Genomic DNA, 22,944 nt, shown 5'->3' on the forward strand with positions numbered 1-22,944 from the left:
AAGCAATGGTCCTATTGTGATGAATTTTAGGATTCTTGTGTTTTGTTTTTTTTAAGCGTTCTATTTGATGTTTGTCATAATTTTAGGAGGGAGTGATGTAGATTATATTGTTAAGGATGCACATTCATTTTTTTCATTTCAGTTAGTGCTCACCAAAAGAAATGAGAAAAAAAATGTTTTTGGCTGCACATCCCTACTGTTTATTACCGAACTTGGGTATGATGTGAAGGATTTAAATGCAGTGTGAAGAAATACAAAGGCCTAGAAAAATAACTAACTTTAAAAAACATTTTCATTTAGCCCTACCAGCCCCCCTGCTATGGATCTAAGAACCATCATGGAAATTGAAGAAAATTTGCAAAAGTGTGGAGGAACTACGGCAAAGGCTAATACAGGGTTAGTAAAACAAAACTATATAAGAAAATTATGAAAGAATAGGGTATTACTGAAACTTGACATTTTAAATCTTCCTTTTCTGTTAGGTAAGCTTTCTGTATGCTTGAATTTGTCCAGTGTTCAATATGTGGTATGTTTGACTCTGGTTTTCTGAATCAAGTTTCAGAAATATTTTATGGTTTTAAAGGAAACAAAGAAAATGGATGTTTCTGGTGCCAGTGACAGTTTTGTTTATAGTCTACTAGTGGGATTATTAGCTGACACAGAATCTGTGCCAATGTATTGTGGAATAGTATTTTTTCTAAGGAACAGGGAGGAAACAATCCCTTATTCATTGGGGCAACATTCTATCTTGTTTTAGCCCTCTTGCTAGTAGGTTGTAAAGAGATCCACTTGTAGCATCAGCAGAAGCATTCTGAATATCTCCTAATAAATTCTGGTGATTTGCCAATATCCTACATATTATGCAAAACACCACCACTTAGTTATTCGAGCTTTAAACTTTGAACTAACCAGTGTTTTGTAATTTATATGTGGGACTGGTAAGAGCTCTAAATAGCTAAAAAAAATAAAAATAAAAATAAAAGTTTGAGATGCTTGGAAATAAGAGAGCCTTGTAATGCAAAATTTCATATTTTGTTTTGGAGTTTAGATTTAGTTTATTACGTCACTTTTCTAAGCACATGTTCAAGGCAAGTTTCAATTCTGATCCAGTAGGTAAGTCCCTGCCTCAATGACTTACTATCTAACAGGGTCATTCAATATTTAAAAAGGGCTCCAGGGACGATCCGGGAAACTACAGCCCAGTTAGCCTGACTTCAGTGCCAGGAAAAATAGTGGAAACTGTTCTAAAGATCACAATCATATATTTATTTATTTGTTTGTTTATTTATTTATTTAAACACTTTTTTTATACCGACCTTCATAGTAAAAAACCATATCGGATCGGTTTACATAGAACCAGGGTATAACTGAGGCAATAACTAAAGTAATTAACAATAGAGGTGAATAAGGCAAAGTTACATTTAACAAGGAGTAAAAAACTTGGAAGCTTAAATAGCTGGAAAGAAGGTAAAGGCAGGAAGTAATTGTAACATAATACAATAGAGAATATGGGTTAAAGCTTAAAGTGCTTTAACCTGGAAGTGCCAGAGTCCATCGTTCGAGAGGATAAAAGACCATTCGTCCAGGTGAGAATAATGGCGTCTAGTGATTGTCTGGAGGATCAGAGAAGGCTTGGTGAAAGAGCCACGTCTTGAGTTTTTTTCTGAAAGTTAAGAGGCAGGGTTCCAATCTGAGGCTTGAGGGGATATATAACTTATAGAAAGACCTGGTTTATTGGAATAAAGTCAGCATGGCTTTACCCAAGGCAAATCTTGCCTCACAAATCTGCTTTACTTTTTTGAAGGGGGTTAATAAACATGTGGATAAAGGTGAACCAGTAGATGTAGTGTATTTGTATTTTCAGAAGGTATTTGGCCAAGTTCCTCATGAGAGGCTTCTAGGAAAAGTAAAAAGTCATGGGATAGGTGGCGATGTCCTTTCGTGGATTACAAACTGGTTAAAAGACAGGAAACAGAGAGTAGGATTAAATGGACAATTTTCTCAGTGGAGGGAGGTGGCAATGGAGTGTCTCGGGGATCTGTACTGGGACCCGTGCTTTTCAATATATTTATAAATGATCTGGAAAGGAATACGACAAGTGAGGTAATCAAATTTGCAGATGATACAAAATTATTCAGAGTAGTTAAAAGCAGATTGTGATAAATTGCAGTAGGACCTTGTAAACTGGAAAACTGGTCTATTTAATTATATTATGAAACCATGTATTTACTTCCTTTTTTTTTTTGGAAATGCAAATATTATTAAATGATTATTTGTTACCTACTGTAAACTGGTTTGATATGTTCGCATGAAAAATTCGGTATATAAAGAATTATAAATAAATAAATAAACCCAAATATAGATGAAATTTAATGTGGATAAGTGCAAGGTGATGCATATAGGGAAAATAACAAATGTTATAGCTAAACGATGTTAGGTTCCATAATAGGAGCTACCACCTAGGAAAGAGATCTAGGCGTCATAGTGGATAACACATTGAATTGTCAGCTCAGTGTGCTGTGGCAGTCAAAAAAGCAAATAGAATGTTACAAATTATTAGGAAGGGAATGGTAAATAAAACGGAAAATGTCATAATGCCTCTGTATCGCTCCATGGTGAGACCGCACTTTGAATACTGTGTACAATTCTGGTCGCTTCATCTCAAAAAAGATATAGTTGCAATGGAGAGGGTACAGAGAAGGGTGACCAAAATGATAAAGGGGATGGAACAGTACCCCTATGAGGAAAGACTAAAGAGGTTAGGACTTTTCAGTTTGGAGAAGAGATGGCTGAGGGGGGATATGATAGAGGTGTTTAAAATCACGAGAGATCTAGAACAGGTAAACGTGAATCGGTTATTTACTCTTTCAGATAATAGACTAGGGAGCATTCAATGAAGTTAGCATATAGCACATTTTAAAACTAATTGGAGAAAGTTCTTTTTCACTCGACGCACAATTAAACTCTGGAATTTGTTGTCAGGGGATGTGGTTAGTGCAGTTAGTGTAGCTGGGTTTAAAACAGGTTTGGAAAAATTCTTGGAGGAGAAGTCCATTATGTGCTATGAATCAAGTTGACTTAGAAAATAGCCATTGCTCTTACTAGCATCAGTAGCATGGGATAGACTTAGTTTTTGGGTACTTCCCAGGTACTTATAGCCTGGATTGGCCACTGTTGGAAACAGGATACTGGGCTTGATGGATCCTTGGTCTGACCCAGTATGGCATGTTCTTATGTTCTTCCAGGACAAGCAGGATGGTAGTCCTCAAGTGGGTGACATCATCAGATGGAGCCCTGTCACAGAACACTTTTGTCAAAGTTTCTAGAACTTTGATTGGCACACTGAGCATGCCCAGCATGCCACTAACCCTGTGGCCACCAGGGGTCCCCCTTTAGTCTCTTTTTTTCCGCGCAGCAAGTTGCCTCGCGGTTTAGGAGCTCTGTGAGAAATTCCTTACAACTTTCCTCATAGAAATATTTGAAGTTAAACCTTCTAAAACCACCCTCACCAGGATCCCCCCATCATGCTCCGTTCCCTCCCACGCTTGGTAAGTTATTTCCCCATGCTTTGCAGTCTATTCCTGGCGGTTTACCTCTTGGTGCCAGACGGTCATCGACCGCGCACCCGCCATTTTTCCGTCATGGCGATCAGGTTTAGAAAATGCCCCGCGTGTCCGATGACCATGTCCATAATGGACCCACATAACGTATGTGTTTTGTGCTTAGGCCCTTCGCATGACATTTGTCAGTGTCCCAGTTGTGCACAAATGACCCCCAAAGGCCGGCGCGCTCAACTGGACAAGATGGAGCTTCTGTTTGGACCTAAACGTTCTGCTCCATCGACACCAATTCAAGTTGCTTTGGCCGGAGGAGGTCCATCGACATCACAGACGCTGCGCCAGGAACATCGAGGAGCGGGTGACTGTCACCGATCTCATCTAAGGCATCGGCGGCATCATCCTCTGTGCCGGAGAAGGACCGGTCCGAGCACCGAGGGAAACATCGTCACTGGCACCTACGTGTGTCCCTGCCCGGTGCCGGCACTGATATCGCAGCAGCATCGACTTCCATCAAGCCGTCTGCAAAGAAGGCCCGGAGAGAGGAGCCCCCATCCTCCTCTGGACCCGGGACCCCGAGGCATTCCCCACCGATATCGGTGCCGAGTACTAAGCCTCCACGGATCCCTGTGGAGGCCCCAGTAATGCCTAGCCTGCCTCCCATCCTTGGTGCACTGTTATCCACACCAGCCTTCAGGGAGGAGTTGGACAAATTAGTCCAATAGGCAGTGCTCAATGCCCTTCGAGGTTTCCAATCACCACCGGAACCGGTATCATCGATGATCGCACGCTTCTTGAGCACCTAGACACATTCATCGGTGCCCTACCAACTCAACCCGTGCCATTGGATGCGCTGGCACCGGGTCGGCCATCGAAGCCTCCACAGGTACCGATTCCCATACCGGATTCTTCGGAGGACGAGGGGGCGACTCCTAGCTCGATGCCAGAACCAGTTCCAGGGCCATCGGGAGTATCTGTGCCAAAGCACATCTCATCTGCCTCGGTGCCATCGATGCCACCTCATCTCTCATCGATGCCTTCTCGCCCTCTCAGCTTTGGTACTCTTCCTCCCTCAGGAGGTCCACCAGGAGAAAAAGAGCCACCATACGATCCATGGGAGGATGCATCTTTGGACAATTTCTCTCAACATTCCAAGGACCTGCTCTCAGAGCCTTCACCCCCGGAAGAAAGATGTAGGTCTCCTCCAGAAGACCTTTCCTTTGCCAGCTTTGTCAAGGAAATGTCCGAAACCATCCCATTTCATTTAGTGACAGAGGAGGATGCTCGCCACAAAATGTTGGAGGTCTTGCAATTTATAGATGCTCTAAAGGAGATAATGGCAATACTTGTCCATTAAGTTCTTCTGGACCTTTTTCGTCGCCTGTGGGATCATCCTGGTACCGTTCCACCAGTGAATAGAAAAACTGATGTTACATACCTGGTTCAGCAAGCCCCAGGATTTCAAAAAAGCCAATTGCCACACCATTCTGTGGTAGTAGAACCGGCCCAAAAGAAGGCTAAAAGATCCCATCCATACTCCTCTGCTCTTCCTGGTAAGGAACAAAAGACTTTGGACGCATTGGGACGCAGAGTCTTTCAAGGGTCCACGTTGATTGCACGCATAGCTGCATATCAATTATACATCACCCAATATAACAGAAATCTTTGGAAACAAGTCCAAGATTTCACAGACAGTTTTAAGATAAAGCCTATCCTTTCGGAAAAGGTGCCCCCTTCCCCAAAATGAAGCCCAGTTCCTAACAAATCTAAAACCCTCTTCTTTGCATCATCATCTCATCCATGTATTGAGACTCTGGACCTCTGCCTGCCTCTGGGGTCCTGCACACGGAACATGGAGCATTTCTAAGAATGCTACTCTGGAGGTTCTGGATTTCAGCTTTTGACTTAAAGCCCTACATTTGGTTTCCAGAACCTCCCTCCTGAACTTTTCTAAGTAATTGGTACCCACATGTACCAAGACAGCTGGCTTTTCCCCAGCACTATCTAAAATCCCATCTATGTGATGCGTGAGGTTCACCACCATTACACCAGGCAGACAAGTTACCAAGTGATCCTCACTCCACCAGGCACCCAACTGTCAACCTTCCTTTACTCTGTCTGTGTCTGCTGATAGGCATGTATAACCCACTGTTGTGGATTGGCCTGCCTTCCCTAGAGGAAAGGAAATTATCAGGTAAGTAGTAATTTCTCCTTTTAGAATGTAAGGTTCCAGTCTAGGAGTCACCATTCGGGAAAAAGATGCAGGTGTCATTGATAATACATTGAAATCATCTCAGTATGCAGCAGCAGTCAAGAAAGCAATTATGCTAGGAATTATTAGGAAAGGAATAGAGAATAAAACAGAAAAGCATAAGGCCTCTGTTTCATGGTGCAACCTCATATTGAGTATTGTGTGCAGTTATGGTCACCACATCTCAAAAAAAGATATAGCAGAATTAGAAAAGGTACAGAGAAGGGTGACTAAAATGATAAAGTGGATAGAATGATTCCCCTATGAGGAAAGACTAAAGAGATTAGGAATCTTCAGCTTGAAGAAGAGATGGCTGAGGGGAAATATGATAGAGATCTGTAAAATGAGTGGAGTGGAATGAGTAAATGTGAATCAGTTGTTTATTCTTTCAAAAAGTACAAAGACTAGGGGACACACAATGAGGTTGCTAAGTTGTACATTTAAAAGAAATAAGAGAAAATATTTTTATACTCCATGCATAATAATAACCTCTGGAATTCATTGCCAGAGGATATGGTAAATGTATTCAGCATAGCTGGGTTTAAAAAAGGTTTGGACAAGTTCCTAGTGGAGATATCCATAAACAGTTATGAGCCAAATACACTTGGGAAAAGCCATTCTCTGAGGACATGCAGTATGGTAGTCCTCACACATGAGTGACATCATCAGATGGAGCCCAATGTGGAAAATTTTGACTAGGCACACTGAGCCATGCCCAGCATGCCCTATACTACACGTCCACATGGGGTCCGTCTTTTGTCTCTTTTTTTTCCGTAGAGCTGTCAGCATCGAGGTTGGATTGAGCTTTAAAACTTTTGGCTTTTTGCCTTATGGAAAACTTTGGATTTTGCAGTTTTTCACTGTCTCTCTTCAAAAGTCAGTTGCTGGGTCCCTCTAGGTGCCTCCCCATAGTGTCCCCAGTCAGGGTTTTCGGGTTTCGGCTAAGTTTCCTTTTGTGGTTGGTTCCCTTGTGGTGGCAGTGCCTTGGTGCCCATCTTTCATAGACACCCACTGCCATCATTCCGTATTTTCCCAATTGTTTTGCCCCATTTTGGCCATGTCTGGCTTCCGCTGATGCTCCCAGTGCCTGAGTACGATGTCGATCACTGATCCTCATGAGGTTTGCAATCCTCTGCCTGGGAGCATCGTATGATGTCTGGGGTTGCCGCTTATGCGCTCACATGACCCCAAAGGGATGCTGGCTTTGACTCAACAAGATGGACACCCTCTTTGGGTCGAAGAAGTCCGAGGCATTGGCATCAGAGGACCTCAGACCCGAACCGATGGACACCACACCATCGACATTGGTGGGGCCTTCGATTCCGTCAAGGTTGCTGGTGGATAGGGGTGCCAGAGACCAACCATCGTCAATCTCCTCTGTGCCGGGGACATCGGGTTCATTGTCCTTGACCTCGGCATTGGGGAAAGACCAGGGCTGAGCATCGTGGCAAGAACAAAAATAATCCCCACTGGTCACCGTTGATGCACAGTGCCTGGCACGGGGATGCACCGGCTTTTGCCGCAATGCCCTGAAGCAACCCCTTGGTGAGAAATGCCAAAGCTCCATCAATGCCTGGGGTCCAGGACTATCTCCACCAGTCCTAGTGCCAGTCGCCGATCCCCCTTGCAGGTCCAAGGAAGATCTGGCCACCCTACCTGCCACCCAGTCAGTATTGCCATTAGCAACGTTTGAGGAGGAACTGGAGTGTCTAGTCCAGCTGGTGGTGGAATGGGCAGTGCAGGGCTTCAGTCCAGTGGCACCAATAGCTACTCCTGGGGGAATTCTGTGCAAAACAATTTAAAATTCTGCACACAAAAACTGAAAATTCTGCAAAATTTTGCAAACTTTATATTGGTCAAAATAACACAATTTATGTAATGTGTCTTTAAGGAATTACATTTTAAATTATTACAGAAAAAAAGTTATTACTTAAAGTTTGCAGAATTTTAAATATTTGAGCAGAATTTCCCTAGAAATTCAAATAAGAGTGACCTTTCCACATACACACACCCTCATACAGGCTCCCTCACTCTCTCGCACACTCACACATCCCCTCATACAGGGCCCTCTCTCTTGCATACACACCCACACAAGCTCCCTTTCTCTTTCACACATACATCCTCACACAGGCTACCTATGTCTCTCTCTCTCATGCAGCCCTTCACACAGGCTCTGACTCATACATACACAATCCCTTTACACAGGCTAGCACCCTCACATACACACAATCCCTTTTTCATACACATGAGCTCCCAATCTCTCACACACATACACAATTCACAATCTCCTCATATAGACTCCCTCTCTGAAACCCACACTCAAGCATCCCCCCCACTCCCCCTCTTACCAACCAAGCTGTCTCTCACCCTCACCTCCTCTTTTAGGCTCCCTCTCTGTAACCCACACTCAAACATCCCCCTCTTACCAACCAAGCTGTCTCTCACCCACCCCCACACCCCCTCTCCTCTCTCACACACACATTCTCTCTCACCGGCATGCTGCAGGGCGCGCTCCATTCGCAGCGAAGATGAAAGCCCGGCGTGCCATTCGCAGTGAAAAGGGAAGGCCCTCGTGTGCCGCAAACGGCGCACCGGGCCTTCATCTTTGCCGCGAACGGAGCATGTGCCGCGGGACACGCTCTGTTCGCGGCATGCCAGGGTCTCCTCTGCTATTTTCTGCGCAGAATTTGGCAATTCTGCGCAGGGGGAGGGAATTCTGCACAAATTCTGCGTTCCGCCATAGCACAGAATTCCCCCAGGAATACCAATAGCACCAGAGCCAGTACTGCCTGTGTTCATACCACTTCTGGAGAATCTCAGTGCACAGTGCCATAGTGACCCAGCTGGCATCTGTTCCCAGAATGGCACTGGTGCCCGGTGGCGCACCGAGGCTTCTCCATACCTATACGGTGGTCGTCGCCGGTTTCTCTGAAGAAGCTCCGGCAAGGCCAGCTGAGAAGCCGTGACTGGTAGTGCCCCATTCAGTTCCATCGTGCCTGCACCTCTGGACATCAGCCAAGCACCTAGGACCCTATCCCTTGTGGTATACAGTAAAGATGAGGGTCCCTACAATCCCTTGGGGGCATGATTAGATGGAATCCTCCTCCTACGATTCGGATGGTCTCCCGTGAGACCCTTCTCCTCCAGAGGAGTGGAGGAAGTCCTCACCTGAGGACTTGACCTTTGCAGGGTTAGGATGATGGCGGAGGCCGTCCCATTCCAGCTTTTGACTGAAGAAGATGTCAGACACAAAATGCTTGAGGTTCTTCAGTTCGTGCAGCCTCCTAAGGAGATTGTGGCGGTCTCAGTAACAGGGTACCATCAAACTAGGGTGAGAGAACATAGTACAAATTTTCATCTTTTTGAGACTTTCCTCACTCCAAATGACTTCAAATCTTCACCAAGGTGTACTGCGCTTGTTCGTATGTCTCACTCTACATGCGAAACAGGCCTCTAAACCCTAAACTATCACTATCTCTAACACCTCACCTCGACCTATCAGGTGGCCCTCCTATAGAGATATAAATAGGTGCACACAGTGAAGCCTCCCCAGAGGCTCTCTCTCTCTATACTCCACTCCCCTCCTCCCCTCTCCCATCCTCCTCAAGCCCAGAAATGGGCAAAATGCAATTCCAAAATGTTGTCACGAATTGCGTTATGGCCCTTTCAGACATATCACGCAGCTTAACGCCAAGGGAAAAACTAGTTATTTCTGGCGTTAAAACCATGCGATGGCATGCGTTATGCTATCGCACAGCATGATATGATCCCTAATTTAACTAAAACCCGCCCACCTCAAAAAATTTGCATTTGCGACACGCGATACTATACTTTTTGCATGTGTTAGCACGTTATCGCATTTTGATGCATGATCCTGATAGAGTGCAGCCAAGTTGAGAAAACAGATTTGGGAGTTGGCAGTAGAGGAAAAGGGAATAGATATAAATGATTTTCCTGATGAACGGAGTTCACAATTAGGGAGAGATAAGAGAGGAGAGGTAGTGAAGAGCTACAGAGTGAAGGCGCTTGTAGTGAGCAAGAAAAGCTTGAACAGTATGCAGAAATGGATAGGGAGCCAATGTAATGTCTTGAAAAGAAGGGTTATATGCATATAGCAACTGGTGAAAATAAGTCGCACAGCTGAATTTTAGAAATTGCAATGGGAAGAGATAGTTCATTGGGAAACTGTGAGGAGTAGCTTGCAGTAGTTTAAGTGGGAGGTGAAGGGAAGGAGTAGATAAGGGTTATGGTAGTGTGTTCAGGAAGGAAGATGTGCCTTTTGGTGATATTAGAGAAAGAAATTACATATTTTAGCAGTGTTTTGGATATGTGTAGAAAAGAAAGAGAAGTCGAAGATGACGCCAAGATTACAGCTGTGATGGGACCGGGATAATGACAGTGTTATCCACAAAAAGAGAAAGGGAGAAGGGAAGTGGGTTTCAGGAGAAATATAAGGAATTCTGTCTTGACCATGTTGAGTTTACGGTGGCAGTGGACATCTAAGCAGTGATAAGAGAAGCAGGCTGATATTTGGGACTGGATTCCTGTTGAAAATTCTGGTGTAGAGAGAGAAATCTGGGAATCATCAGCATATAATATTGAAAGTCATGGGAGGAGATCAGATCACCATGTTAATTAATATAGAGGGGGAAGAGAAAAGGATCCAGGACAGAGCCCTGAGGCACCCCAGTTGATATTAGGATGGCAGTAGAGGAGGATCTACCAAAGGCCACATTAAAAGTGCAATGGGAGAGATAAGAAAAAAACCAAGATGGGATGGAGTTTCAAAATGCAAGTAAGGACAGAGTATCAAGGAAAAAGGTGGTGATCAACAGTTTCAGAAGCAATGGATAGGTCAAGGAGGAAAGAGTTCGAGTTCAAGGCCTTTGGTTTTAGCCAGAAACAGGTCACTGAAGACTTTGGAAGGGCTGCTTCTGTTGAACTAGACAATGAGCAGGATTAACTCTATCATAGCATGTACCTTTCTTATTTAGATCACTATTTCTTTACCACTTCAAGACCCTAATCAGTCTATATAGACCATATTTAAAGGTATTCCTCAAAGGACTATGTAAATATCAAAGTCTTTAGATTTTTCCCAAATAAGAACATAAGAACATGCCATACTGGGTCAGACCAAGGGTCCATCAAGCCCAGCATCCTGTTTCCAACAGTGGCCAGTCCAGGCCATAAAAACCTGGCAAGTACTCAAAAACTAAGTCTATCCCATGCTACTGTTGCTAATAATAGCAGTGGCTATTCTCTAAGTCAACTTAATTAATAGCAGGTAATGGACTTCTCCTCCAAGAACTTATCCAATCCTTTTTTAAACACAGCTATACTAACTGCACTACCCACATCCTCTGGCAACAAATTCCAGAGTTTAATTGTGCGTTGAGTGAAAAAGAACTTTCTCTGATTAGTTTTAAATGTGCTACTTGCTAACTTCATGGAGTGCCCCCTAGTTTTTCTATTATCTGAAAGAATAAATAACTGATTCACATTAACCCGTTCTAGACTTCTCATGATTTTAAACACCTCTATCATATCCCCCCTCAGCCATCTCTTCTTCAAGCTGAAAAGTCCTAACCTCTTTAGTCTTTCCTCATAGGGGAGCTACTCCATTCCCTTTATCATTTTGGTCGCCCTTCTCTGTACCTTCTCCATCGCAACTATATCTTTTTTGAGATGTGGCGACCAGAATTGTACACAGTATTCAAGGTGCAGTCTCACCTTGGAGTGATACAGAAGCATTATGACATTTTCTGTTTTATTCACATTCCCTTTCTAATAATTCCCAACATTCTATTTGCTTTTTTGACTGCCGCAGCACACTAAACCGATGATTTCAATGTGTTATAAACTATGATGCCTAGATCTTTCTTGGGTGGTAGCTCCTAATATGGAACCTAACATAAAAATATCAGATGGAACCTAACATAGAATGGGTTATTTTTCCCTATATGCATCACCTTACACTTATCTGCATAATCTGTCAGTAACCTTAATTTTTTTAGTACTGTGTTCAAAACAAGTATTAAATGAAGAAATGTCTAAATATTATGAAAATATATTCATATTTGTATGAATATTATCATTGATGTTATAGAGGAAGTAAATCAGCTTCTCATGGAATGAAGCTCTCTCAGAAGCAGAAGAAAATGATTGCTATGAATATTAAAGAAACATCCTCCATACAAAGCAATCCAGAGAATATTGAAGTTTTGGTTACTCAATTAACACCCCCAAGTGCCACAAAAACAAAAAAGACATGGTGAGCATGAAAACCATTTATTCTGTTATTTTGGCATGTCAGGGTGGCTTTCAACATCAGATCTGCTCATTACCACCTTACACTTTCAGGGCAGCATGAGGAGTGTAATCCAAGAAAAAATATTTTTACCTGTTGATATTTCTTTCTGCTGGTTTGAAGAACAATCTAGATCAATCCCATCTGATATTTTTTTTCTGTTGTGATGACATTACATACATTTCTGCTTGTCCCAGCTGTCATTGAGGTTATTCGTATCTTTCTCAACTGGTAACACTTAGTAAAGGGAAATAATGCTTGACTAATGGTTTTGCACTCTCTTCTTTAGTTTCCTTTTTCTTTAGTTGGTTTATATTTATACATGTACAGCCAGAAAGTTCTCAAACTAGTAAGAGAGAAGTTTTGCTGACTGCAAGAGGAGAAGTGTGCTGTACTCTGTTGGTGACCCTGATCTATTAGAATTCCTGAGCAGATATACTTAATAGAACCCAATGGAAGTAACTGTTTTGGTGGTGTTTATATACATATTTGTGGAGACAGAGAAAAATCTGTTTAGGGAGAGAGAGAGAGTCTTTCCTTAATGCTATTTGCTTTGGAAATTGTAAAAAAAAAATAATTCTATTCAATTTAAATTACTCAGATTGTTGTAAAATATTTTGGAATTTGCAGTTTGGGGTATCATAATGAGCTTTCAAGTGATTATGAAAGGTTCATTTGAAAATGTAAATGCAGTTTTATCTTATTTAAAAGTCAAGAGATCTTAGCACGTGATCTTAGCAGAAACAAATATAACAGCTTATAAATACTGCAGGTGGGTATTTAATATACGATTAAAGTTGTCTGTTTATTGCCTCTGGCTAGTTTTGTTGTTGACAGTGAGAAATGAAGATATATAAATGAGACAGCATAAACAATGCCATTATCAGTGTTTCTATTAACTCAAGCGGTGATTTTCCGCAGTTATACTAGTCTCCTCTCAGCAAATATCAATATAAATTCAGGATTTTCACCATTTGGTATTTGCTGAAGTAGAGTAGTAATTATTCATCAGTCCCTCTCTTTTCCCATTAACAATTCACTTTGAGCATGTGTTTAATTTAGTTTATTTTTTGATGAATTGCACCTCTTAACATTTGTAAATTAGAACGATGTGCAATAAATGATTTAAAATTAACATAGTCTATCTAAAATAAATAAATCTATAAAACAGTGTCAACAATAAGAAAAAATTAAAAATAAACAGATTCATAGTAAAACAAATTAAAACATAAAAAAGAGACAGGAATTCATAGATAATTACTACTCATTACTACAACAATTGTTCAGAATTCATTTACAAATAAAGTTAAAAACAACTAGATAGTAGCATAAGCTTTCTGAAAAAGAAAAGTCTTTAAGGTTTTTTTGAATTTAGAATAATCTCCCTTTAGACATAGAGTTAATGGAAGAGAGCTCCAAAAGCTGGGGGCTAAATAGAAAGGAATAATTTCCCTAGTTCTTTATAGCCTTATATCCTTAAATGAGGGTAAAACCGATAGTTCTTTCTGTGATGAGCAGAGTAGGTGCCTCTGACAAGGAACATTGAGATTAGAAAGATATGGGGGGAGTTCCCCATTGCAAAGCCTTAAAAGTGAGAAATCCAATTTTAAATTGAATGCAAATCAATACTGGCAGTCAATATAAATCTAGTAGAACAGGAGTGATCTGATTGTAACTTTTCTTACCAAAGATCAATTTCACTGCCGTATTTTGGACTGTGTAAAGCCTCCTGATTTGATTAGAGGATAGACCATGAAATAGGGCGTTACAGGTACCTGGGCCTTCTCCCAGGCACAGGTGTGCAGCTTCCTCTGCCTTTCTTAATAGTTTCTGCATCCATATTACATAACTGACCAGATTTGTCTGGTGGTTGATTCCTCCTTCCAGGACTTCTCGGCTACTTTTAGGATCCATCTTAGTCTTCTCCCATATAGTAGTTCGAATGAGGAAAAGCCTTTTGAGCTCTGGGGAACTTCCCAAACTGCAAATAAAACATAGGACAACAATAAATTCCAGTTCTTGCCATCTTCTGCAAAAAACTTTCTTCAATGTCTGCTTGAGGGTCTTGTTAGTGTTCCATCAGCCCATTGGTTTGTGGATGGTCTGCAGGATTTTTATACCCAGTAAGGTGTAAACTTGCCTCATCACCTTGGACAGCTTTAGTTGGTTAATATCTCCTTGGGTAGCCCAGCCAGGGAGAAGACCTCTATCAGGGCTATTGCTACCATGTGAGTCTTTCATATTTTGCAGGGGTACAGCCTCTGGATTCCTGGTAGTGGAGTCCAGGATTACTAAAATGTATTTATTTCCTTGGTTGGATCTTTCTATGGGCCCTACTGAATCCATGGCAGTTCACTTAAAGGAAGTCTATGATAGGCATGCTACCAGGGGAGCTGCTCAAATCCCAGCAGACTTTTGTCACTTGACACACAAGCCAGGACTGATAATAATCCTGGAATTGCCATAGGAGTTTTCTCCTCCCCTAGGCAGCCTCCTAGGCAATGGCTGTGGGCTAAGCTCAGCACTTGTTGGTGATAAGGCCAGAGTACCAAGAGTTCTTCAGAACTTTCACTCTCTAGATTCCCTTTTGCTTCTTGGTATGTTCTTCAGTATGAAGAAGTGGGGAGTTATTCATCCCCAGAGACTAACTTGCCAGCTAACATTTATATATGTTCTTAAACAAACTTAAGGGTTTTGTCTTCTCTTTGGGCCTGTCTAAATTTACTGGGGGTCCCCTCCCCCACCCAGTTTGGGGGGGGGGGGGATTATGAGCTACTGAAGCACTTGGAGACTTTCCCCTGACTCAGACCCTCTAGCCAGGGCAGCTTCTAAATGCTTGAAATAGTTATGCTTCTCTTGCCAGCATCTATGGGAATTAGGTATTTTAGAGTCTCTAGCATATAAGTCCAGGTGTTCTAACAGGAAGAGCTCCAAGAATGATGCTTCATCATTGTCTGATCTATCCAGCCCAGTTGTAAGACAGCTCCACAAAGTCTAGATAATCCCAGTACAATGAGGTAGGGGAGCCAGGTGAGTACTCCAACTTTTATCTTAACTTGCCCAACTTGGGTTTTCGACCAGATCTGCTTGGTCATGTATTGTCACTGGTCTCCATAGATGCAGGCAAGAGTCACTATCTTTTCATAATCTATTTGTATTATCTCCCTCAGAATGAGAGGTTTTATACTTCCTGAGTCAATCAAGGCCTGGGTCAGAAAGTCATCGAGCTCTAATGGAACCACAAAAGTTGAAAACCCTGAACGGGGAATATTCACAAAGTTGAAAAATGTAGGGGTCATCAGATGAAGTCCATTGGTTCGTCCCCCATGCGGTGACAATCATAGGCAAAATTACCTCTCTCTCCACAGATAAAACAAGATGGCGGGCCTAGGTCCTGTGACCGGGGTAAGTAATTGAGCCTGTCCTGCAGTGAGGTCTGCCATGAGGATCTTAGATTCATACTGCAGCATGGAGCCTTGTGAGGGTTGCCTTTCTAGCATTCATGGTTGTTCTTGCATCAACTGAGCCTGGTAAAAGGTATCAACTACTTCCAGAGTGATCTCTAGGGTGAGCTTCAGATGCCAACAATACCCATGGTCAGATGGGATGGTCTAGCCAGCCAGGAATAGCCCTAAGAGGACCAGCTTGTCTACTTCAAGATCCAGTTTCCCTTCCTGCTGCAGCCATTTCCAGCCAACATCTTTTAATTGATATAAAAGACTCCATAGATTTCCGCCAGTCTGGAAAATTCCCCACCGGAATTGTTGCCGATATACCTCTGGGGTGCACTCAGCCTTTTTGAGAATGGTGGCCTTGATCTCTGTATAGCTATCTTTTCCATCTGGGTTAGCTGCTGCCTGTAAGCAGATTACCTAGTTAAGTGGTCCATGTGGCTTCTGTTTAGCCTGCCAGCTGGACAGTTCTCTCAAAAAGCAGTCGTGATCTTCTCCTGCCATCATTTGAATTATCACTGGAGACAATGGGGCTGCCCAAGTGTGGCAGCTTGCACAACTTGTGCTATCTAGCATGACAAAGCAATACAGTGCACTTAGCCAAGCGCACTGGTTAACCCGTGGTTGGACGCGTGTTGTGGACACACATCCACAACCCCTTATGCTATAAAGGGATTGGCATGTCCAATCCCCCGCGAAGCGAATAGCGCTTATCACGTAAATTCATGTTGATGAGGGTATTAACTATTCTCCCCCGATGCAAAAAAAAAAAAAAAGGTGCCCAATGCGCACATTTTTATCCTTAGAGATTAACGCCTGCCCGGAGCAGGTGTTACTTTTTGGGCTGCTCAAAAATTGTACAGAAAATATTGTTTTTTCATATTTCCTCCAACTTAATATTGTGGCAATGTTAAGTCAGAGGAACAAAAAGGAGAATGATTAAAACATTTTTTTTAAAAACTGCCGCAGTCAGGTTAGGAAAAGGGACGCTTGTAAAATTGAGCGTCTGTTTTCCTAATCCGCTGACATCCTGCTGCCGAGGAGGCACTAGGGGCACACAATTTCCCCTAGCACTTCCATTTTACCACAGCAGCCGATTTAAACATTAAATCGGGCATCACAGAGAGATCGATCGGTGCACATTGGGGGAGTGGATGCTCAATCATAAGTGCCTGTATCCCCACATCAATATTGCATCAGCCTGTAGGTCAGTGCCAGCTGTTGCTGATTGAAATGTTCTTGTAGTGCCTGCTGCCTGGTATATTGGGTTTTTATCCCTGTCTGCAGTTGCTGTTGCCCTTCTGCGAGGGTCTGTATTACTTGCTTCATTGTGGCCTTAATGTGTTGTAGTGCCTCAGAGGCTTCTCTTCCCAAGGGCCTCTTCTCTGTTCAAAAGCACTGAAAACAAAGTTTCTCCCCTTTGCCTCAGGGGAAAAAGAAGAAATCCAGGCAGTGCTATCCTCTTTAGCCTGCTGTATTTAACACTCAGCTGCCACTGCAGCAAGGCCCAAGAGAAAAAAAAATTCTGCTGGTGTGGATCTCTGTGCAGGTATTTTAGAGCAGAAATACCACTGCTACCACCTTATGTGAAACCTGGGAGCAGTCCATAGTTTGAGACAAGTACCAGAGTACAGAGGAGTCTGGACTCCAGCTTTTCTTGCACAGAACTTTATTATTTGAAAGGCAAAGGTGCGCAAACATATTTCACCAACTTTAGAAGCCTTGCATTGGCTTCCAGTAGAACAAAGAATTTATTATTAAATAATATCCATAATACATAAAACTGCAAAATGCTTCTTCATCATGGGCTGACGCTATCCTTCGCATCTACAAACCAACTCGTGCCCTTAGATCTGAAGGCAAAAATATATTAGAAAATACTCTCTATCAAAGTAGCTAGGCTTGGCATTACCAGTGAAAGGGCCTTTTCAGTTGCAGGACCTATTATCTGGAGTGCAGTCCCAGAAAGAATGTTTAATAGCATGCAGCAAGATGTTCAAAAAGGCATTGAAAACTAGAGATGTGCCTTCAGTTTTCACGAATTAGACAATTTCAACGGTGCCCACGAAAACAAAAAAAGAACCGCAGGAAAAACAAAATTTTCAACGGGGCTCCAAAAACAAAACCCGAACCGAAAGAACTAAACAATGCACATCTCTATTGAAAACCTACCTATTTAAAATTGCATTTGAAGATAGGTAAAATGTTCTAATGATCTTATTTTTTACATTTTATTTTTTCTTACATTTTTAACATTGTTTAACTATTAACATCTTGCTTAATGTTAATGTTTTTGTTTCATTTTGTCTAAGTGACTGATTTGTATGTCAATTTGAACTCTGCTACAAACAATGGAATATGCGGAATATAAGAGTTTTTAAATAAATAAATTTAAAAAATAAACCAGAAGACCTGCTTACCTCAGCAGTGTCTGGAACAGAATGTCAGTTTACATATAAGCAGTTTTAACATAGTCCCTGTTCCCTCCGGGCCCTGCTTACTTATCCCCATGCTCAGGGAAATGCCCTGGCACTAAGATTCCTTTCACATGTTTTCGTAAGGTGGACCGGGTCAGGTATCTGGTGCTGATCCCTTAAGGTATTCTGCAGATCTCTTGTATATATTCCATCACAAGAGGAAATTGTCAAAAGATTTTACCCAAGACCTCTCAATTGATGCACGAGTACCTCACCCACCAACATCTCCTACTCACTCTGATTTTTGCAGCAGATATACACTTTAAGTTAGAGTATATACCATGACCTGAGCATTCTCAATGTTTCCTTCACTCTGGGCTAGATGCTGATGATATGAGGAAAGTAACTATTTAATCACAAATTGGATAAAAAGGGTTGATTTTTGTAGCTGCCTTGTGAGCAACAGGTGTCAAGTCCCAGAAATCACCAATGTTTTCTTCGACCCATTGATTGGGGCTGAGAAGTTAGTAATGGGAGTGGAGAAGAGAGAAAGGGAGAGAGGAGGAGAGGACTGCACTTGGGTGGAGTGGATGGAAGAATATAGTGGGGAGTGGAAGAAAGAATGAAAGGGCTACAGGGTTGGGGGACTAGATGAGAGGGGAGATGAAAGCCTGATTTCAGAGTTTCTAGAAGTTTCAGTATGTTCTTCTGGGCATGTGCAGCAATATTATACTGCCACGTGCCGGTTCCTTTAATATCAAGTTTTCTGCATGAATCTTTGTTTCTCCTAGGACAAGCAGGATGATAGTCCTCACACATGGATATCATCATCAGATGGAGCCTGGCATGGAAAACATATGTCAAAGTTTCTAGAACTTTGACTGGCACACTGAGCATGCTCAGCATGCCACTATCCACACGTCCATGTGGAGTCCCTCTCCAATCTCTTCCATGGAGCTATCATCTCGCAGTTGTGGAGCTTGTGCTTTTTTGCAGTTTTTGGAAAGCTTTCTTGGTCGATTCGTTGACTGTCCTGTGCCGGGTCCCTTTCCATTTCCCTGGCTTAGCTAGCTGGGCAGTGCGATATGTTTTTCCTCTTCTGTGCAGTTGATTCCTGACTTTGCTCCTTAGGTACCCACTGGTCATTGACTGCTTGCCAGCTTTTTTCATTTAGCAGCATCGGGGGTTTTGTTGGTGCCCCCTCATGGATCCACACGATGTGTGCATCCTCTGCCTGGGGTCATCACATGACTTTTGGGGATATTGGTTCTGCGACCAGATGACCCCCAAGGGCCATCTAATCCTGCAGCCCCTTGCCCTGTCTGATTATGTGTCTCAGGTTCTGGTGGCTTCTAAGAAGCCTTCCACCAGGAAGTCTTATGGCCTGAAGTGGAGGAACTTTTCTGTGTGGTGTGAGCATCACAGATTAGATCCATTCTCCTGCTCCATACCAAGGCTTCTTGACTATCTGCTACACCTTTCAGATGCTAGCTTGAAGACCAATTCCGTCACAGTACATCTGAGTACCATCGGGGCATACCACCAGGGATGGATGGTTCACCTATCTCCTGCAACCCATAGTGGGCATTTTATGCAAGGTCTGCTTCACTTGAAGCCTCCCCTGCAGCCTTTTGCTGTATCCTGGGACCTTAATGTGATGCTGGCGCAGCTCATGAAAGATCCTTTTGAGCCACTGAGCACCCGGGACCTGAAGTACCTGACCTGGAAAGTCATGTTCTTGGTTGCGGTCACTTTAGCGCACAGGATCAGTGAGCTTCAGGTGTTGGTGATGTAAACACCATCCACAAAGTTATTTCATGATAGGGTGGTTCTGCGTACGCATCCTAAATTCCTGCCTAAGGTGGTGACTGATTTCTATCTGAACCAGTCAGTCGTCCTGCCCACCTTTTTTCCCCAAGCCTTATTCGCACTAGGGTGAGCGGTCTCTGCACAGTTTGTATTGCAAGAGCGCCTTGGCCTTCTACATGGAGCGGACAGCAGCCCACAGGCAGTCCATGCAACTCTTCATCTCGTTTGATAAGAACAAGTTAGGAATTGCGTTTGCAGGCAAACCCTGTCTAACTAGCTGGCGGATTGCATCTCCTTCTGCTATGTGCAAGCAGGCCTGCTGCTTTGGGGGCCATGCCAAGGCTCATTCTGTCAGAGCCATGACTGCTTCGGTGGCCCACCTGAAAGCATACCTTGTGACTGAGATCTGCAAGGCTGTGATGTGGAGTTCCTTTCACCCTTTTGCCGCCCACTGCTGTTTGGACAAGGATGGCCAACACGATAGCAGCTTCGGCCAGTCTGCCCTCTGGAATCTCTTTCCGCTGTAGAACCCAACCTGCCTAGGGCCCTTTTTTGGTTACAGGCCGTTTCCCACTGTTACCAACAGCACTTGTGGTGTTGTGCCCATCAGCACCTGGTTAGGTGCCTGTTGGTCTTGCTTGTTGTTCGGGAGTAGCCTGTAGCTAGGGATTCACCCATGTGTGAGGACTACCATCCTACTTGCCCTAGGAGAAAGCAGATTTTCTTATCTGTAACAGGTGTTCTCCTAGGATAGCAGGATGTTAGTTCTCACGAAACCAGCCTGCCACCCTGCAGACTTGGGTTTCTCTTGTGTTTAGTTTATTTTTTTGTAATTCAGTGTTACAAGACTGGAGAGGGACCCCACATGGATGCGTGAATAGTGGCATGCTGGGCATGCTCAGTGTGCCAAATTTCTAGAAAATTTGACATAAGTTTTCCGTGCCGGGCTCTATCTGATGATGTCACCCATGTGTGAGGACTAACATCCTGCTGACCTAGGAGAATACCTGTTACAGGTAAGCAGTTCTGTTTGCTTCCTAAAGGCATAGGAATCGGTCGTTGTGCAGCCCTGAAATAATTTTCTTCTCCCTTTAGTCACCTATGTAAGTTTTCGACTGTTTGCAATGCTTATTTTTTCGACGGCAACATCATGTATCAATATTGGTTGCATCTAGGTGGCACCAGTCATGGTTTATTTTTAGAGACTAGGTTATTTGATTTCACTGCATCAATTTTTCATCTGATTCCCCTGAAAGAGAAGAAATAAAATACCTTCAACGTGTGCCCCCTGTGCGAAGTATTTGTGTCTGTCACAGACTCCCATGATAGATGTGTTCTTTGCCAGTTTTCTCTCTCTGTAACGTTGACCCCTAGAGGGTATCACTCCCAGTTTGACCTTATGGAAAAGCACTTTGGGATTTGCAAGTCCAATCCATTGATATTTTCATTGGAGGCATCATCATCGAGGGACATCATGATGTCATAAATCCTCCTCAACATTGAGTACCAGGCAGAACCAAGGGAGCAGACAATCGTCAATCTCCTCCCACCTGAAGAGAGTGAAGGGTTCAGCCTCTTCAGTTTTAGCATCATGGAACGCCAATGACATGCATCTGGTGAAGGCCATGAAGATTCAAAATAAAGCAGTGTGAAAGAGAGATCACAGTCATGAAGGGATTTAATTTCTAAAAACTTTGAAATCAAATTTCTGTGCCAGGCTCTTTCTGATGGTTATCCTATGTATGAGGACTGATATCCTGCTCTCCTCGGAGTACACCTGTTACAGGTAAGCAACTCTGCTTTACATTTAAAAATAAACTGAAGTTTACTCGGAGTTATATTCCAGTGCTGCGGATATTCACATAGAGGAGATAGTTATTTGGAGTCTCTGCCTATACCGGAATTAAATGCCACGCAGCAAGCCATATTAGATAAAGATATCTCCGAGATTGAAATTCTGGCAGCTATTAAGGACCTAAAACCTGGAAAGTCGGCTGGATGGATACACAGGCAGATTTTATCAAGTATTTGCCTGACAATTGGCCCCTATTTTGGTAAAATTCTACAAGTCTCTGAGAGAGGGGCATCACTGTCATCCTTAGCTAATACGGCTGGCATTACGGTGCTTGCTAAACCGGGTCGAGACCAGATATTATGCGGTTCATATAGGCCGATCTCTTTAATAAATATTGATTTAAAAATACTGGCTAAAATTTTGGCCACTTGTATGAATTGCTTTATAGCTCAACTCATTCATCCAGACCAGGCAGGTTTCATTCCAGGCCGGCAAGCAAGTGACAATGTCCACAAAATTATGGACATTGTATGGTGGGTGACAAAACATGACATACCTACATTGGCTCTCTCGGTTAACACAAGAAAGCCTTGGACATTTTGCATTGGCCCTATCTCTTTGCCTTATTGCGGAAAATGAAATTTGGGGAGCCCTTCATACAATGGTTACAGCAATTATACAACCACCCTCTAGCCTGTATAAAAATCAATGGAGGCTACTCAGCCCCCTTTCCGGTGCAACATGGCACTTGGCAAGGGTGTCCTCTGTCCCCCATTTTGTTTGCCATCTTTCTAGAACCATTTGCCATTAGTGTACAGAGGGACCCAAATGTTAAAGGTATAGAAATAGGGTAGTTTTCTTCCAAGCTATCTCTTTTTGTGGATGACATCCTGATAACAATCACGGACCCGGCGTCCTCGCTGTCTAGTTTGACATTCGAGTTGGCAACCTTTAGCAAGGTGTCTGGTTTTCGAATCAATTGGGAGAAGTCTGAAATTCTTAATATCAATACCCATCCCACCCTAGAATCTATGCTTTGAAATTAATTTAAATTTAAATGGGCCCATCAGAAAATAAAGTACTTAGGGATTTATTTAATAGGGGTGTGAATCGTGTGATCGATCGTCTTAACGATCGATTTTGGCTGGGGGGGGAGGGAAATCTGATCGTCGTGTTTTTTGTTTTTTTTAAAAATCGTTAAAAATCGTAAATCGGGGGAGGGCGGGAAAACCGGCACACCAAAATAACCCTAAAACCCACCCCGAACCTTTAAAATATTACTGTCCGGCTCACACACAGAATGATGCCCTCCATTTCCGATAAATGTAGGAGAGGATGTCTTCAAATAGGGGG

The 22,944-nt window shown here is 42.9% G+C and overlaps 1 protein-coding gene across 2 annotated transcripts in view; it reads left to right on the top strand.

Moving 5' to 3' along the window:
* IBTK (inhibitor of Bruton tyrosine kinase) overlaps positions 1-22,944 on the top strand; it is a 263,811-nt gene that overhangs the window by 229,640 nt on the left and 11,227 nt on the right. For both annotated transcript variants that reach the window (XM_029595548.1, XM_029595549.1), the window contains 2 exons: positions 301-396; positions 11,918-12,082. In XM_029595548.1, the coding sequence (XP_029451408.1) occupies positions 301-396; positions 11,918-12,082 (261 nt within the window). The remainder of the gene's footprint in view (positions 1-300; positions 397-11,917; positions 12,083-22,944) is intronic.

This window comes from Rhinatrema bivittatum, chromosome 3 (assembly GCF_901001135.1).
Source record: "Rhinatrema bivittatum chromosome 3, aRhiBiv1.1, whole genome shotgun sequence".
NCBI classification, from domain to species: domain Eukaryota; kingdom Metazoa; phylum Chordata; class Amphibia; order Gymnophiona; family Rhinatrematidae; genus Rhinatrema; species Rhinatrema bivittatum.